This window comes from Muntiacus reevesi, chromosome 12 (assembly GCF_963930625.1).
Source record: "Muntiacus reevesi chromosome 12, mMunRee1.1, whole genome shotgun sequence".
Taxonomy (NCBI): Eukaryota; Metazoa; Chordata; class Mammalia; order Artiodactyla; family Cervidae; genus Muntiacus; species Muntiacus reevesi.
The window spans coordinates 62,271,342-62,290,082 of NC_089260.1; the positions used below are offsets into that span (position 1 = coordinate 62,271,342).

At 42.8% G+C, this 18,741-nt stretch overlaps 1 protein-coding gene across 1 annotated transcript in view; it reads left to right on the forward strand.

Annotated features, from left to right (window-relative positions):
• FER1L6 (fer-1 like family member 6) overlaps positions 1-18,741 on the forward strand; it is a 128,202-nt gene that overhangs the window by 29,246 nt on the left and 80,215 nt on the right. The window contains exons 12-17 of the mRNA XM_065902806.1: positions 420-528; positions 1,411-1,594; positions 9,014-9,134; positions 10,571-10,671; positions 14,771-14,861; positions 17,636-17,755. Of these exons, the coding sequence (XP_065758878.1) occupies positions 420-528; positions 1,411-1,594; positions 9,014-9,134; positions 10,571-10,671; positions 14,771-14,861; positions 17,636-17,755 (726 nt within the window). The remainder of the gene's footprint in view (positions 1-419; positions 529-1,410; positions 1,595-9,013; positions 9,135-10,570; positions 10,672-14,770; positions 14,862-17,635; positions 17,756-18,741) is intronic.

Sequence of the window (18,741 nt, forward strand, 5' to 3'; positions counted from 1 at the left end):
TTACTGCTGTTTCAGTTGGGCTCAATAAATCCAAGGGTAAAACCAGAAAGCACAGAATAAAAAGCTCCAGCTCATTCAGCCTCCTCACTCAGAAATGCGACGTTGTGTCGTCTGGTTTCCTTGGACCATCAATCTCTTAACGAGATACATATAGCAAGCTTACCTTTAAAATAAAAGGAAATTTGATTGTAAGGTTGAGACTACATCATTGCAAATGGCTGAATTGGGATTTGCAGTGTGTAGGTCCTGGTTCCTGCCAGTCTGATTAGAGTGGAAATGATGTACTGTATCAGGGTGACACCAAGACTCAGGTTTCTATAAATCACCCTGGATCAGGTTGGCCTCACTAATTCAGTTTCCTCCTACTATAAAAAGATCCAGGCCCATCTAATTGTTTTTTTTTTTTTTTCTTCCTATAGATTGTACCAGAAAAACATGAGGAATTTTTACTGTTTGGAGCATTTTTCGAAGCTACCATGATCGACCGGAGGATCGGAGATAAACCCATTAGCTTTGAAGTTTCTATTGGTAAGTGCAGACAAGCATAGTGCCTGGAACATGGTATGAACTTTATATCTCTTTCTTAAATAAATGAATCAATTCTTTACATGAAGATGGTAGCATTCTGTTGGAGGTTTGCACCCCAGGAAGAAATGAATAACTCCTTGTCCAGTCTAGAGTCAATATGTAAGGGATAGATTTATTTAAATTTAAAACATATATATATAAATAAAAAACAATAAAAAATTTAAAAATGCACACATATGGCTGATTATTGTTGATGTATGGCAGAAACTAACCCAATATTGTAAAGCAATTATCTTCTGATTAAAAATAAGTTAAAATAAAAAGATTGAGAGTATAGCTTGCATTCAGACAGACTTGGACTACTAGTCCTGGTTCCCTGACCCTAGGATCACTTAATTTCTCTTGGTCTTGGTTTCTTCATCTATAAAATGGGAATAGTGATAATTCTTTATGAAGCTATGGCAAGGGTTTAATGAATTAATGCACATGACGTGCTATGTATATAATAGATGCTATTGTTATAACTCCCAGCAGTCTTCCTGGACTGATGTGCATCTGGAAAAACCACTCCAAGAAAGAGTATTTCATCAGAGAAGGTCTTGATTTACATTTGGGAAGTTTTGGAGCAGAAAAAAAATGGAGATGAAATCCAGTTAATCTGTAACTTAAGTCATTTTTACAAAAAAAAGACCTTAAGATGGAAGCTGATGATGGCTTAGTATCACTGCTAATCTTATTTCTTTGATCTGACCATCATCCTACCTACATACTGAGAGCTTATTACACTGCCCTGGGAAGACATAAGCTTGGATCCTTTCTGCCAAGGAGCCTGATTCTGCTTATTGACATCTGGCCCTTCTCCCCTTGCTACTGGCTCTACAGGTAATTTTGGGAACCTGATTGATGGAGGGTTACATCACAGGAGTAGGAAGAAGTCAGCAGACTTAGCTGAAGAAGACGCCCTGCCACTGCTGCATGAAGGAGAAGGGGATGCAGCCCATGATGTCGCCATTCCTCTGGTCTCCACCACTCACCCAGAGAAGCCACTCGTGACAGAAGGGAACAGGTAGGAGACATAGCTTCCTCGATGGCTTCCCTGATGCCTCAGCAAGTAAATGCAATGCAGGAGATGCAGGTTTGATCCCTGGGTTGGGAAGATCCCCTGCAGAAGGGAGTGTCAACCCACTCCAGTATTCTTGCATGGAGAATTTCATGGACAGAGGAGCTTGCTGGGTTACAGTTCAGGGGGTCGCAGAGAGTCGGACATGACGGAAGTGACTGAGCACGCACACACAGGAGCCCCAGGAGGCAAGAGTAGCCAAGACTTCTGACTGTGGAAACTTGACCAATTTCCATGACTGTTTGATTCAGTTCTTCTCTAAAACTAGAAACATTCTTTATATTAGTTATGGGTGCAAGGTGCAAATGAGGTCAACAGAATAAATGCCACTCTCCTGAATTCTCATGTTGACAGTTCTCCAAATCACACCTCCAGTTAATTCATTCAAGGACAGAGTGACAATGATGGTTCTTATTACCATATCTGAAGCTCCCTTTATCCTATAACTTTGAGGCATAACAGGATAGGAAGGTCAGAAGTTAAAATTTCAATCCAAAATCCTATCAACAGTTATTATAGTCATCTGAACACAATATAAACTCAACTTGGTGGAATTATTAATTACATCATTTCTTATCTTATTTGGGGCACAAACTGAAGAATTAAAAAATGATTCTTAGCCATCAAAAAAGACCATTTCAGAAAACAACTGGGGCTCCTACATGCACCCTCACCGATCTTTAACCCACATGACATTTCAACATGCAAAGAGAAGTGAAATTGTAGAACTTTGTCTTAAGACAGTGATGTCAACCAAGTGTCTTATGAGAAAGGAAAGCCACATGTAGTGAGAGTCTTCTGTGTTCTGAGCTTTGTGCTAGGAGTAAAAAAAATACGATCTCATGGGATTGTCATAAGAGAACATTGCTCATGTGAAGGGATTGGAACCACATCACTAGTTCTCATCAGTCTCTACTCTTCTGGATCTAGACAGTCTCTCTGGGCATGAATCCATGGCTTACTGACCACTGTTAGAATAACAAGAATTCTCACATCTATTTCCCCAGATGGCCTTCTTCCTGAGCAGCAGATCCAAACACCTCTACTTGGGTGTCCCCGAGTCATCAGACTCATTGTCTTCACAGGCAGCTCTTCCCTTTTCCTATCTTTCCCATCTCAGAGACTGGTCCTACCACTCACTGCATCTTCTGAGCCACAAATTGGAAATCTGTCAATTGTTCTCTTTTCCCTTCCTACCCACATCCAATCAGTGATGAAGTCTGGTCAAGTCTAGTTCTCAAGTGTGTTCCCTATTGCCATTTCTTTAATTTGGTCAATTGGTATCTTTGACATGTTATTTTAAACACCTCTTACTTGGCTTGGACCTATATCAAGAAAATCACCAAACTACCCATCCGAACTCCCCACTTCCCCAGTTTGACATTATCCATTGGTTGCTTGTGGTGTTTTAAAAATAAATAATTCATTAATTTTTGGCATTCCTGGGTTGTTTGTTGCTGTACAAAGGCTGACTCTAGTTGTGACAAGCAGGGGTTGCTCTCTAGTTGAGGTTCGAGGGCTTCTCGTTGCAGTGGCTTCTCTTGTTGCAGAGTATAGGCTCTAGGGTATGTGGGCTTCATTAGTTGTGACTCGAAGCTTCTAGAGTGTGGTCTCAGTAGTTGTCGCACATGGGCTCAGTTGCCCGGTGGCATGTGAAATCTTCCCAGACCAGGGATCAAACCTGTGCCCCTTTCATGGGCAGGCAAATTCCTAACCATTGGGCCACCAGCGAAGTCCTGCCTATGCCTTTCAGGATTAATCTCAGAGACCATATTTTGTTGATTTGATCCCCACCTCAGTTCAGTTCAGTTCAGTTCAGTCGCTCGGTCGTGTCCGACTCTTTGTGACCCCATGAATTGCAGCACACCAGGCCTCCGTGTCCATCACAAACTCCCGGAGTTTACTCAGACTCATGCCCATCGAGTCGGTGATGCCATCCAGCCATCTCATCCTCTGTCATCCCCTTCTCCTCCTGCCCCTAATCCCTCCCAGCATCAGGGTCTTTTCCAATGAGTCAGCTCTTCACATGAGGTGGCCAAAGTACTGGAGTTTCAGCTTCAGCATCAGTCCTTCCAATGAACACCCAGAACTGATCTCCTTCAGGATGGACTGGTTGGATCTCCTTGCAGTCCAAGGGACTCTCAAGAGTCTTCTCCAACACCACAGTTCAAAAGCATCAATTTTTCGGCTCTCAGCTTTCTTCACAGTCCAGCTCTCACATCCACACATGACCACTGGAAAAACCGTAGCCTTGACCAGATGGACCTTTGTTGGCAAAGTAATATCTTTGTTTTTTTTTTTTTGATATCTTTGCTTTTTAATATGCTATCTAGGTTGATCATAACTTTCCTTCCAAGGAGTAAGCGTCTTTTAATTTCATGGCTGCAATCATCATCTGCAGTGATTTTGGAGCCCCCAAAAAATAAAGTCTGACACTGTTTCCACTGTCTCCCCATCTATTTCCCATGAGGTGATGGGACCAAATGCCATGATCTTAGTTTTCTGAATGTTGAACTTTAAGCCAACTTTTTCACTCTCCTCTTTCACTTTCATCAAGAGGCTTTTTAGTTCCTCTTCACTTTCTGCCATAAGGGTGGTGTCATCTGCATATCTGAGGTTATTGATATTTCTCCCAGTGATCTTAATTGCAGCTTGTGCTTCTTCCAGCCCAGCATTTCTTATGATGTAGTCTGCATATAGGTTAAATAATCAGGGTGACAATATACAGCCTTGACGTACTCCTTTTCCTATTTGGAACCAGTCTGTTTTTCCATGTCCAGTTCTAACTGTTGCTTCCTAACCTGCATACAGGTTTCTCAAGAGTTAGGTCAGATGGTCTGGTATTCCCATCTCTTTCAGAATTTTCCACAGTTTGTTGTGATCCACACAGTCGAAGGCTTTGACATAGTCAATAAAGCAGAAATAGATGTTTTTCTGGAACTCTCTTGCTTTTTCGATGATCCAACAGATGTTGGTAATTTGATCTCTGGTTCCTCTGCCTTTTCTAAAACCATCTTGAACATCTGGAAGTTCTCGGTTCACGTATTGCTGAAGCCTGGCTTGGAGAATTTTGAGCATTACTTTACTAGCGTGTGAGATGAGTGCAATTGTGTGGTAGTTTGAGCATTCTTTGGGATTGTCTTTCTTAGGGATTGGAATGAAAACTGACCTTCTCCAGTCCTGTGGCCACTGCTGAGTTTTCCAAATTTGCTGGCATATTCAGTGTAGTACCTTCACAGCATCATCTTTCAGGATTTGAAATAGCTCAACTGGAATTCCATCACATCCACTAGCTTTGTTCATAGTGATGCTTTCTAAGGCCCACTTGACTTCACATTCCAGGATGTCTGGCTCTAGGTGAGTGATCACACCATTGTGATTATCTGGGTCATGAAGATCTTTTTTGCACAGTTCTTCTGTGTATTCTTGCCACCTCTTTTTGCATCTACTTCTCTACAATAAACTCCGGTCATTCCCCAAATCCCACTAGTCCTCTAGTGCCATTCCCCAGATGAATCCTGCTGTTTGCTCCATCTGGACCTTTGAACACGCTCTTGCCACTGCCAGGCAACAAGTGGCATCCTCAGAACGACTAACTCCCATTACCTTTCAAGAGTAAGTTCAAGTTCCCTTCCCTGAATCCCAAGGCTGATTTGGACTTCACTCAGCTTCATCAAACACTGATCACACTTCATTCAGCTGTTTTTATTCATCTGTCTCGCTATTAGATGATGTGCAGTCAGAGGGCAAAGGACTTGTCTTGTTCACCTTTGTATCTGCTCTTCTCCGCACCGGGCGTAGTAGATACTCGTACCTGTTTTTGAATGAGCTAAGGAAGTGCTATAACTGGGTTGGGCACTGGGTACCATGGGGGTAAAGAGAGGGAGGGGGAGGAGGTGAAGATTTGGCAAAGGTCACAAAGGTGACACTAAAGAGCGAGGATGAGTTTAAGGATGGAAGCGATCATCTGGGACAAAGTAGGAAGGGGTAAGTGAAAATAACCCTGGGTGTGTGTCCTCTTGCTTCTGAGCATGGCTGCACATTTTCTAAATCCTGTCTCTCCCATGGACCATCTTCCCCCTCCCATGGACCACCTTCTTTGGGGTCTTTTGTGGCCTCCTGGCAGCCATGCTTGGGGGCTGATCCTCCCTTACATGCACCAAAAAGGACCCCAAACTTCCCTGTCCTTTAATAGTTTCTCTGTCCAATGTCAAACCTGAGGACATCAATGAGCAGGGTCTGCAGCTCTGGGAAGCTTTTCTGAGGCTCTCAGCGGTACTCTGCATCCCTTTGCTGGGACCAGGCAGTGAAAACATCCCCATTTCATTAGACTAGCCCATTGCTGATAGTGGTGGTAATATCAGAAGATGTAGTGTGGGAAGGGCTTAAGGAGAGATGAGAGCCCTACAGAACCCTCCAGTGGGCCACACATTACTACTAACCAGCTCGCTCGTAGAGATCAAAACAAGTCATGCTGGTGTTTGGGGATTTTCTGTATATTCCTGTCACTATATTGAAGCTCTATCCACATAGTGGCAAGCCAAGAATGGTAGCAGCTGAATTAGAAGGTTCTATAATAGAATATACCCCAACACACTTGTGCATGCCCACACACACACATGCCTATGCACCCACAGTGTCCATACCCATGAGCACACATACACACATATGCGCGCACACACACATACAACTTGTCTGTTGCCTCCATTGAAATACCACTTTATAAGGAGCAGTTTAGTCTGACACTTGAAACATCACCTTGGATTTGCTCTGGGCTTTCCAGTTTTCTAAAGCATGTTCATTTACATATAATTTACATATGGGGCTGGAGTGCAGGAATGAGTCTGGAGCACAGCCCAGGGTCAGCTCATCATTGGATTCTCAGGGCTCCAGGCCTGCCCTTGCCCAGGGTCACAAGGCTGATGGCACATCAGGGCAGCCATTCAAACTGTTAGGCTTCTCTTCCTGCTGGCAATGTGGGACCCTCCCATCTGCTGCTCTCCATCTGCATGGTCATTTGCCTGAGAAAATACTGCATCCTGAGCCCTGTAGATCCAGTAAGACCTGGAGGACCTGGGAGCCAAAGACACAGAGGCTCTGAACACTGTTAGCACAAAATCATCCAGAGCAAAGAAACCTTGGGACAAAGCACAACATCGAGTAGGAATTTATTTAGTTGCAGGATTCTCAGTGCCATAATTTGTTTTTTAAATTTTTATATGAGTATAATTACTTTGCCTGGAGAATCCCATGGACAGAGAAGCCTGGTGGGCTATAGTCCATGGGTCACAGAGAGTCAGACACGACTGAAACGACTTCGCATGCACTTGTTTGCTTTATAGTGTTGGGTAGTTTCTTCTGTACAGAAAAGCAAATTAGTTATACATATACATATTCCCCTCTTTTTAAGCTTTCCTTCCCACTCTGCTCAATGTGCTGTGGCAGCCTGGATGAGAGAGGGGTTGGGGGGAGAATGGATCCACGTATATATATGACTGAGTCCCTTCACTGTTCACCTGAAACTATCACAACTCTGTTAATTGGCTATGTGCTAAGTTATTTCAGTTGTGTCCAACTCCTTGCAGCTCTATGGACTGTAGCCTCCAGGTCCCTCTGTCCATGCAATTCTCCAGGCAAGAATACTGGAGTGGGTTGCCTTGCCATCCTCCAGGTGATCTTCCCAACCCAGGGATCGAACCCTTGTCTCTTACATCTCCTGCATTGGCAGGTGGGTTCTCTACCACTAGTGCTGCCAATACAAAATTAAAAGTTCAAAAGGAAAAATAAAGATTTCTTTCCCATTTATGTCATCACAGAGCATTGAGTAGAGTCCCCTGTGCTCTACAGTAAGTTCTGATCAGTTATCTATTTTGTACATAATAGTGTATATATGTCAATCCCAGGCTCCCATTTCGTCCAACCCCTGATTCCATCATTGGTATCCACGAGTTTGTTCTCTACGTTTGTGTCTCTATTTCTGCTTTGCAAATATGTTTATCTATATCAATTCTAGATTCCACATATAATCCATATTATACAATATTTGTTCTTCTCAGTGCCATCATTTTTAACAAGATAAAGGAAGGAGCAGTTTCTGACCTTCCTTATTAGTTAAGTTTTATTTTGTTCTCCTGCTGTAATCATAACCTCAGTTTCTGCCAAGGACTTATTTGGCTTCTCTTCTGAATGGTTGCCTGCTGATTTGTTTTCTGCAGAACAGACCACAGAGCATCTTTGCTAATTTTATGGCCTCTGAAAGAAACTTAGGTTGGAGAGCTAAAAAGAACAACCATGCTTTCTTTCAGGCTGAAGTCCTCTGTAGCTTTTGGAATGGAAACAAAGCTATCTCTTTCACTTTCCCTCCACCCCAGCCTCTAGAAGCTCATGACTCCTAACACTGTCTACATTTATTAGGGCCCCTGTCCAACCAATGCTCATGACAAGAAATGTGCTCTTGCCTGCATTCCATGTTTCTCTTCACACCGACCCAGATGTTTGTGGGAAAATTACAGGGGGCTGAGGGCAGAACTAGGTAAGAATATAGCTGTCATTAGGCAGGGAACTTCAGCCTTTGGCTACATATCTCCCGTCTTACCTGCTTCCTCATCCACATCCTGGGGAACTGAATCCTACCAGTTAGTTCCTTCTTTTCTGTCTTCAGTCTCATCCTCTGAACTATCTGTTTCTCATCATCATTTAAGCATATCCAACCGTCACCATCAACCATTCTCTTTGGTTCCATGTCTCCGCTTCCAGTGACTTTGCCATGTCTCCGGTCCTTTCTTAGTCAAGTGGGTCACCTATCAATATATTATTGGCACCAATGCCCAGCAACAACAAACATTGGATGGATGGCAGCCATGAAATGTTGAAGTTGAGTTTGAAGCACATGACTTCATCCTCATTAATATTATTGCCTTCTTACAATTCTCTAGCGATTTCAGTTTCTAAAGTACATTCACCTCTGTTATCTCAGTTGAGCCTTACACAGTCAGTTCTTAGCATATAGAATTAAAGGGAAAGGAAAACGTTAGTTTTTCTCCCTTCTCTCTTCTCTCAATTAGAAAGAGAATTTTTCCTTGAAGAGGGCTTGCCAATTAAATCCTGCCTTCTGGAGATCATTCTAAGCTTTCCCTGGGTCAGAGGGTGTTAGCCGTTACTACCTCTCCATTGTAGCCGTATAACTGTTCATTGTTTAGTGTTCATAGGTCCTCAAGTAAAGGCTAAGGATGTAATTAATAGTGTGACTATTATGTCACCATCCTTCCCCCAACCCACCCAGGAGGTGCGAAACGAACATGTGACTGGAATTGCCTGAAAAACACTGATTGTCACCTCACTTCCAGACCTAATGTGTTTTCCCAGGAATTACAACTATTTGCCATTTGAGGCCAAGAAGCCCTGTGTCTACTTCGTTAGTTCTTGGGGAGACCAGACGTTTAGGCTGCATTGGTCCAACATGCTGGAGAGGATGGCAGACCTCCTGGTAGGTGACTCTGACAGGTGATGGATTCATTGGGAAGCGGGAGGCAAAGGGGATCTTCTCCCACCCAGTAGAGTGTCTTGGCCTCAGTTTCAATATCAAAGAATTGAGACCTCTGCATTTGGATGACGCATGGCTCCTGCCATGTGGATCCAGGGAAATGAGAATACATTTTGCAAAACGCCTCACCTTTAAATCAAGCTCTCCAAATTCAAATCCCTGCTCTGCTTCTACCTGTTATAGCACCTAGTATGATCCATGCTAAGTCGTTTCAGTCATGTCTGACTCTCTGCGACCCTGTGGACTGTAACCCACCAGGCTCCTCTGTCCATGGGATTCTCCAGGCAAGAACACTGGAGTGGGTTGCCATGTCCTCCTCCAGGGGATCTTCCCAACCCAGGGATAGAACTCACCTCTCTTAAGTCTCCTGCATTGGCAGGTGGGCTCGTTACCACTAGCGCCACCTGGAAGGCCCACAGAACCTAAGGATAGACAATTTTCCTCATCTCCAAAGGTCAGGGGATGGATAGCATTCTCACAAAATTGATGGGTCTTAATTTCAACTAGTATAAAATCCTACGTCTTTAACAAAGTAGAGAATTCCCTCCAAAGCCCTGCCACCTCTCCAGACCTGTCTCTCACAAGCTCCTCCTTACTTTAGTCCAAGCACAATGGTGTCCTTTCAAGTGTCTCTAGGAAACCAAGCTCCTTCGTGCCTCCTAGCCACCTCCATGCTCTTCCCTCTGCCTGGGCTGCTTTTCCTCGTCATGTTTCTCCAAGGAAGCCCAGTCAGCCTCCATAGCTCAGGTTCGAGCACTTCCTCAGAGAAGCTGTTTGACATTTCCTCTTACCCTCTCCCATCATATCTTGTTCTTTTCCTTTAGAATTGTTTGAGGAATTGAATGTGCGAAAGTATTCAAAACAGTGTGCATGCATGGTCAGTTGCTAAGTCATGTCCAACGCTTTGTGACCCCTTGGACTATAGCCCACCAGACTCCTCTGTCCATGGGATTCTCCAGGCAAGAATACTGGAGTGGGTTGCCATTTCCTCCTCCAGGAATCTTCCTGACCCAGGGATCAAACTCCTGTCTCCTGCATTGGCAGGCAGATTCTTTACCACTGAGCCACCTGGGAAGCCCATTTAAAATAGCACCTACATGCAGTAAATATAGGCTGACCAACCCAAGCTCCAGAAGTAAAGAAAACCAGGGAAGCTGCTGCTTTGGTATCTTTCACCTTCCCTTTGTGATTCCTTTTCACTTCCTCTCACATTTCCCTTTCCAGCTCACATATCTCATGGACAGTGTCCTCTCCTGCGTCTTTCCTTTTCAAGACAAAATATGAGCTGAATATCGTTTCTGTGAATGTTAGAATCAGTGTCTCCATGACAAAGTCTCATTCCCATCTCTCATCCCTCCACCTCCGTGGTTTGTTTTCAGGAAGAAGGTATAGAGGAAGTAAAAGAATTGATTAAGATTTCAGAGGAAGCCCCAGAAGAGAAAATGAAGACGGTGCTCAGTGACTTTATCAGTCAAAGCAGGTACTGGAGGGACAGATGGCATCTGGGGAGCTGAGCTGTATGGAATCAGCTTTTACTTACCTTAGAAAATAGCCAATTTTACATGCAGTCAAATGAACATTGAATAGTGTTATATCCATCTGAATTTGGTTCAGTAATTTAGCTGCTGTGGGCTCACTATTGCTTTCTTATACTTAACTAAAATATAAAGCAAAGGGGGGAAAAAAGGAAAAGGGAAAAAAGAAAGACTTACTGCAGAGACTCTTTGAAACAAGAAAGTTGCTAGCAGTGTTAGTGTCCGGCATGCTTCTTTGCCTTTGGTAGGTACTCAGCAACCATTTGGGCTTCCCTGGTGGCGCTAGTGATAAAGAACCTGCCTGCCAATGCAGGAGACTTAAGAGATGCAGATTCGAAACCTGTCTCAGGAAGATCCCCTAGAGGAGGGCATGGCAACTCACTTCAGTATGCTTGCCTGGAAAATCCCATGGACAGAGGAGCCTGGTGGGCTAGTCCAGAGAGTCAGACGTGACTGAAGCAAGTTAGCATACATGCAACAACTATTCGGCAATTGGATGGTGGTGGTGGTGGTTTAGTTGCCAAGTTGTACTTGAATTTTATGACCTTATAGATGGCAGCCCATCAGACTCCTCTGTCCATGGGATTTCCCAGGCAAGAATACTGGAGTGGGTTGCCATTTCCTTCTCCAGGGGATCTTCCTGACTCAGACAAACCGCATCTCCTGCACTGCAAGTAGATTCTTTACTGCTGAGCTACCAGGGATTCCCAATTAGATGGATAAGTTGTGTCAAATGCTACTTAACAGAATTTTTTGGACACCACATTAATAAGCACCTATTAATGACTTTTACTCTAGGAGGTAGACAATATAATAAAAAAATGAATAGGGTATGTTGGTTAGCAATTGCAGAGTAACAAATAATGCTCAAATTTAAGGGACTAAAACATATTTATTATTTCACAGTTTCTTGGGTCAAGAATGTAGATGTGGCTTAGTTGGGTCCTCTGCTCAGAACCTATCCCAGGCTGCACTCAAGGCATTGATTAAGGCTACAGTTATCTCAGGGCTCAGCTGGGAAGGACTTACTTCCCAGATCACTCACGTGGTCATTTGCAAAATTCAGTTCTTCATAAACTGTTGGGTTGAGGAGGATTGGGGACTGCAGCTCCCTGCCAGCTGTTGTTTGGAGGTCATCCTCAATTCCCTGCCATATGGGCCTTCCCACACTACATCTCACAATGTGGCAACTGACTTCATCAGAGTGTGTGAGACAGAAGAGTGAGAGAGGACGCACCAGTAAGATGGACATCATGGTCTTTTATAATCTAGTCCTGGACGTGACATCCCATCAGTCTTGATGGGTTCTGTCAGAAACCAATCCCTGGGACTAAGGCATATTCAAAGGGGAGGAATTATATGATGGCAAGAATAGCAGGAGGTGGGGCTCATGGGAACCATCTTAGAGGCTGCCTCCCTTACAAGAAAACAACTTGGACTAACTCTTGAAATGAATCAGTTGATACTCGAGCAACAGTGAGAATTTGTCACAATAGAATGAATGGAAAAGGAGTGGCATTTCATTTGATGGAAAGAAAAAAACAAATAGACAGCAGATAGCTAAATTCCTGTGTTTTGCTTTGTAAGTTTTCTTTCCTAATCTCTCAACTACCCAAGCATTTTTACTTTTTTTAAAAAAGGAAGAAAGCAGAGAAATAACTATGTGTTTTTTCTATCTTGATTTCTCTTCTGTTTTTCATAGAAGCAATATGAATCAGTGCTACTCCTGCTGTAAGCTAAGTGCCACCTGCAATTCCCTTGAAGCATCTTTTAAAAGCTTCATGATCATTTTTAGAAATTGTGGGCAAACTAATAGCTGGAAAATTTTTCTTTACTAGGAGGTTGCTTGATGTAATAATCATCCCTCTTTCTTTTCTGCAAGTTTAAAACCAACTGAAAAAATATACATGAGGGTCAGACAGAGATCAGACGTTTGTTTTAAGTTTGGTAAATTGGGGTTTGAGAAAGCAGTTTGGACCTGAGGTCAAGGAGGCTTTGTAGTTCCCCCCCAACCTGTTGGAGGTTGAGCAGCTTGACTTTGGGGCTTTCCCCTAGAAGGGCCAGACCACCTGCCGTGTGGAAGTGAGGCGCCTGCCCACAGTCCACGGTGGACTGGGCCTGAAAGATGAGGAACATCAGAGTCATGAGCCAAAGTCATCTACTCCCTTCTGAGGGGAAGATAAGCTATTTCTCCCCCTGTGTGGAAGGGAGAGAGATTAGAAGCATCCATCATATTTCTTAGAGCTGATCCATCCTGGGAGTGGAATGGATTCCTTCTGCCTCTAGGAAAGAAAGGTAGACATGTGACAACAAGACTCCTTCCTCAAAATGGAATCCTTTTATTCTTCTTAAAAAATTAAGAGAAAATGCAATGACTGATATGAATGCCCAAAGAGAATTTCTGGCGAAGCTTCCAGCTGCCACCAGTCAGAGCTTCTATGTGGGACCCCGAGCTTGGAGGTTTGGCATCTTACCCCCGTTTTGTTCCTTTGTAATTGATTCTTTTCATCACAAAAGTACTACATGCTCGTCTCACAACGATAACAAAATGCAGGATGGGTAGGGTAAAAATGTTCTCAGTTCTCTCTCCAATCCTACTCAGAGAGCAGAGTTTGATTGGTCTTTCTGGTTTTTTTCCTGTGCATTTGCAAATGTACACATTCATAAAAATGCTCTATTTCTTTACAAATATTGCACACTTTGTTCAGCAGCTTGCTTTTTCACTCAACAGTGTATCACCAGCATCTTTCTACAGTGGTAACTAATGGTTTTCCCCACTGTTGAGTCATGTGATATGTATCATGTAGTATTTAACTAGTCCCTGATATTTTTGTTCTGATTTATTTTGCTACTGTAAATGGTGCTACAATAAACATTACTGTATAAATATCTTTTTTGCGAGAACTTTCAGTTATTTTTAAAGGGTAGAATTCTAGTATAATTTTGGATCAAATTATATGGACATTTAGATATTGATAAGTGCTGTCAAATTACCTCCTAAACATTATAATAATTAACACTCTCCTAGCGTAATAGAGGAGAGTGATTTTTTCCTCTCGAATATTATCAATCTTGAATACTATCCAGTTTTTAATAAGTGAAAATGGCATCAATTTTAATTTGCATTTAAATTATTGCTGATAAGGGCAATATCTTATTTTCCCATGTTTAAAGCCATTTCTTCTTTTTTTTTTTTTTGACTTTTAAAATGATACACATTTTATTTATTTATTTTTTTTTCTTTTCTTTTTTTTTTATTTTTCAGTGGGTTTTGTCATACATTGATGTGAATCAGCCATAGAGTTACACGAATTCCCCATCCCGGTCTCCCATCCCACCTCCCTCTCCACCCGATTCCTCTGGATCTTCCCAGCCCAACTCCATTTCTAACTCATCACATTCATAACCTTTTTTTACTGAGCACATTTTTAACTTCATCTCTCAAAAGTGTTACTGTTCAGTCCTTTGTATGTTTTTAAAAATATGAGGGCATAGCCCAGTTTTGAAACTAAAATATTTGCTTGACATACAACTTTTTAGGAACCTTTTGGAGTGTGTTAAATTTGTAAAATAAAAGAATTGCAAAACAACTGCATTATTTTGTGTTTGCTCTTATGAACTTGTATAGCCATCACATTAGTCATATACCAAAAGAAAGTGGAAAAACAAGTATTCCTCAAATCAATGTGGGACCTGGGCATCAATTCCCATTCTCATTTGTCTCTCAGAAACATTACAGGGACTTCCCTGGTGGTCCAGTGGTTAAAACTCCAAACTCCCAATGTAGGGTACCCGGGTTTGATCCCTAGTCAGGGAACTAGATGCCACAACTAAGACCCAGCACAGACAAATAAATAACTAAATTTTTTAAATAAAGAAAAGAAACATTAGTACATCATTGCTTAATCCTAATAAAAAATACCTTGGTTTCATGGTTTCATCAACTTTGTCATTGCATTGTAGAAAGTATACTTGCAAATCTCTGGAATTATAAAAATGAATTTTCACTAAGTAGATTTGAAAATTGTTTTTCTTCTCTTCCAGCACCTTTATCTCTGAAGCAGAAAAGAAGCCCAAGATGTTAAACCAAACCAATTTAGATAAGAAACGACTTACGCTCTGTTGGCAGGAGCTGGTATGTGAAAATCTATTTATACTTGGGGAGCACTAAAACATGTGCTTTAAAAATAAGCCTCGTAGATGAAGCATAGGTCATAGACCACATGAGGATAAGGTTCTAAAGGTTATATGTTTGTGTGATATAGAGGAATGAGTGGGAAGGAAATGAACAGATGAGTGTGCTGGAGAAGAGCTAGCATGTATTGAATGTTTATAAGAATGAGCTAGAAGCCCACCAGTGCTACATTCTATTCTGATATAGGGCTTGTTCATTTTTTGGCATTGTTTCTTGTCAGAGGCTGTGGACTCTTGCACCTAACCTTCTGCCTCCTGAGCTGAGAGACAAAAAGAAATAACTAGGCTTCCTCTCCTCGATGTCCTCCCTTTATGAATTGTATGAAAAACTGTGAGCACTCCTGAGGAAAGGGTAGGGTGGTGGCTGGTCCCTCTCTGCATCCTGTGAACCCTGCACAGTACTGGGTGCCTGAGAGTTGCTCAGTCCTTGTTGAATGAGTGACAGCTGGAAATTGCCAGGCCAAGTCAGACCATGAGTATCTCTCTTTGAAACTTCAGTTCCAGCCATGGCACCAAGGAGCGTCTTGTATGAAGTCATGATAATTCTGCAAAATGAAATTCCTCAGTGTTAGGGAGCTCAGCTTGGTGCTTGGTGATGACCTAGAGGGGTGGGATGGTGGGGTGGGGTGGGAGGGATAAAGTAGTTATCCTCCAGTTTACAAAAAAACCAGGGACATTTTAAAGATGTGAATGGGGCCTGGAGAGATGAACCGACTTTTTTTTTTTTTAAGGTCATAGCTAGTTAACTATACTCCAGAGACTAAACCCTGAGTCTCTGAACACTTGACTCATCCTTCTTTCCAAAATAATAAATGGTTTGTGCTCTCCCCTACTCCCAGGGAGACCGGATTCCCACCATATATAAAATCTTCTTCCTACTCCTTTCTTCCTCAGTACCTGTGACTGCCCTTCCTGCCTCTGAAATATCCATCCCCTATGTATCACCCACCGAGTTCTCTCGTTTTCTGTCTCCAACAGTCCTTATCCTGAACAAGCCCACCATGTCAGTACTTTGTAGTGGCTCGGCTCTTTCCTCATCTCCACGCCTGTGTTTCCAGCCTCCTAGTGGACACGTCAACTGCTGCCTCATTGCCCCTCTGACCCAACATACCCCACTCAGCCCATTATCTTCCCACCTAAGCTTGTTCCCCATCCTATACTGGCACCACCAGCCTCCCTTGTTGCTCCAGTCAGAAGCCTAAGAATCAGCTTTGAACCCTATACCTCACCCTAAATGGTCAGTTTGACCCCAGACCAGGTCGAGTCCCTGGCCTTTAAAGACTCTGGCCTTTACTCTATTCTTCATCCCCTGAACCACTGCCTAACATCTCTGGCCTTAGCATCTCTGGCCTGGACTATTGCAATCATCTTCCTCCAGTCCACCTTCCAGAGTGGTCTCCAAAACACAAACTCGCTTATATCGCTCTTCATGAAAATATCACTGAAGTCTCTCAGTTGCTCCAATACTTTGGCCACCTGATGTGAAGAGCTGACTCACTGGAAAAGACCCTGATGCTGGGAAAGACTGAAGGCAGGAGGAGAAGTGGGCAGCAGAGGATGAGATGGTTAGAGAGCATCACTGTGCTGATGAACATGAATTTGAGCAAACTCTGGGAAACAGTGGAGGACAGAGGTGCCTGGGGGGGCTATAGTCCACGGGGTCACAGAGAATCAGACATGACTTAGGGACCGAACAACAATAGCGCAGTTGTTCAGAAGATAAAGGCCGAACTCCTCTGTGCATGCCGTACAGAGCCGCCCAGCATCTGGGCCCAGCCGCGTGTCCCGATCCTAGCTCCCATTTCGCCCTTCCTATATATCCATGCAGCACTGACTTTGAATCCTTCCTGATTATGTGTCTTCATATGTAGTTGTTCTTTTCATCTGAACTGTCTTTTTTTTTTTTTCTGGACTGTCCTTTTTTTAATCAACTGATGAATTCAATGTATTTTTAAAGACTCAGCTAAAATATCACATTTAATATTATTCATAAAACCTGGCTTTGGCCCCTCCAGTCCCTTGATGTTTTACACGGTTTAGTTATTTGCATGTACTGCTTTCACCTCGCCAACTGTCGAAGTCTCAGGGAAGGAAAACTTGTATCTTTCCCCTGTCCTAGGCCTTGGCTCCTGGGAGCGCCTGGGCCACTGCAGGTATTCAGGTCCTCTTATCAGGGGCTTCCTAGGAGCCAGGCCCTGGGTGCTGTAAGTTCTTGGTGCTTGTCCCCAATTTATTGACTCGTCTGTTCACTCCACAAACATTTATTTAACTCCTGCCATGTGCCAGGAACCCCATCAGACACTGACTTCTCTGGGCCTCAGCTTCTCATCTGTCAAATGAAGGTGAAATAATATTTACTCTCTCCATATTCCTGAAGTGAAAGAAAGTGAAAGTGGCTCCGTCAGATCTGACTCCGTGACCCCATAGACTGTAACCCGCCAGACTCGTCTGGCCGTGGTATTCTCCAGGCAAGAATATTGGAGTGGGTTGTCATGCCCTCCTCCAGGGGATCTTCCCACCCCAGGGATCAAAACCAGGTCTCTTGCATTGTAGGCAGATTCTTTACTGTCTGAGCCACCTTTTTCTTTTAATAGGCAGTGTGCAGACCCTGAAACTGCCCTCGTGAGGGGCTCAGTGTGGAGCTTACAAGTACTTTGACTGTGCTTCTTAATCAGATTTCTGGAAAGATCTACACTGACTCTTGTTTTGTTTTAGGAGGCGATAGCCAAGGAGGCCAAGGGGCTCACTCAGCAGCAGAAGAAAAAGTTATCTCTTGAAGAAATGATCCAGACAGCCCAAAACTTTGTGGAAAAAATCCGCTTTCTTGTGGATGAGGTAATCAACTCTACGGGCAAAGCTCATTTGGAAGATTAGACTGAATATGTCTTCCGGGGTTTGAATGTTTGCTAAGGATGAAAGATGGAGCTGTCTTTTCTCTCAAGTTCTGCTGAGCTGAGGAGGCAGTATTCGCTTCAAGGGTGAGAAGGGAGGTTTTTAAATTAAGTCAGACATGTATGATTTTATGGATTTTTTTTAACGAAGCCTGAGTAGTCAGCAGAAATAAAAAGCACGTTCCTAAAACAAAAACAAACAGAAAAAACCACAGTTCTTAGTAGGCCCAAGAAAAGTCAAAATAAGCACAAGAACTTTGGTAGATTTTCAACTACGAAAACTGAAATTGAAGCTGATGTTCAGTAAAAGTTAAAATGAATCTTCTCATTTTAAAGTTAGTTGTAAGCCATTGTTAATCAGCTATACCCCAATATCGAAAAAGGTTTAAGCTTAAAAAAAAGGAAAAAAAAGAGCAGGAAAAGGGGAAAAAAATTAGTTGTAAGTAATATCTTCTAATCTTCTGGTGACAACTAGAATGAGCTTTACAAAGTCCTCATATTTGCTTCTGTTATAAAAACCAGGTTTCCTGGAGGAAGGTTTTGGGGAGATTTATGGCTTCTGTTGTTCTTGAAAGTTGTTTTTCTTGCTGCAAATCAATCATTCCCAGGAAGCATAGAAAAACCCTAAGACAGTCACTTTGGAATGCAGGAATTTTAATAAACACCCAGAATGTTTGAAACAGGACTGTGACTAACCGATGCTGTGGCTGCAAACCCTTCCGATGAGTTCCCTGTTTCCATGTCAAGAGAGAAAGGGTACCAATTGCAATCGAGGTTATGGGGTTAGAAAGAGCATCTACTTACAGTCCAAGGATGTCAAAAGCTAGTTTAGGACAATACACCTCCCTTTAGTTTTGAAAGCTATGTTGGCTCAGAAATGTGCATTTCAAACATTCTCAATGTAATGGGTCTCTTGGCAGGGAATTCTGC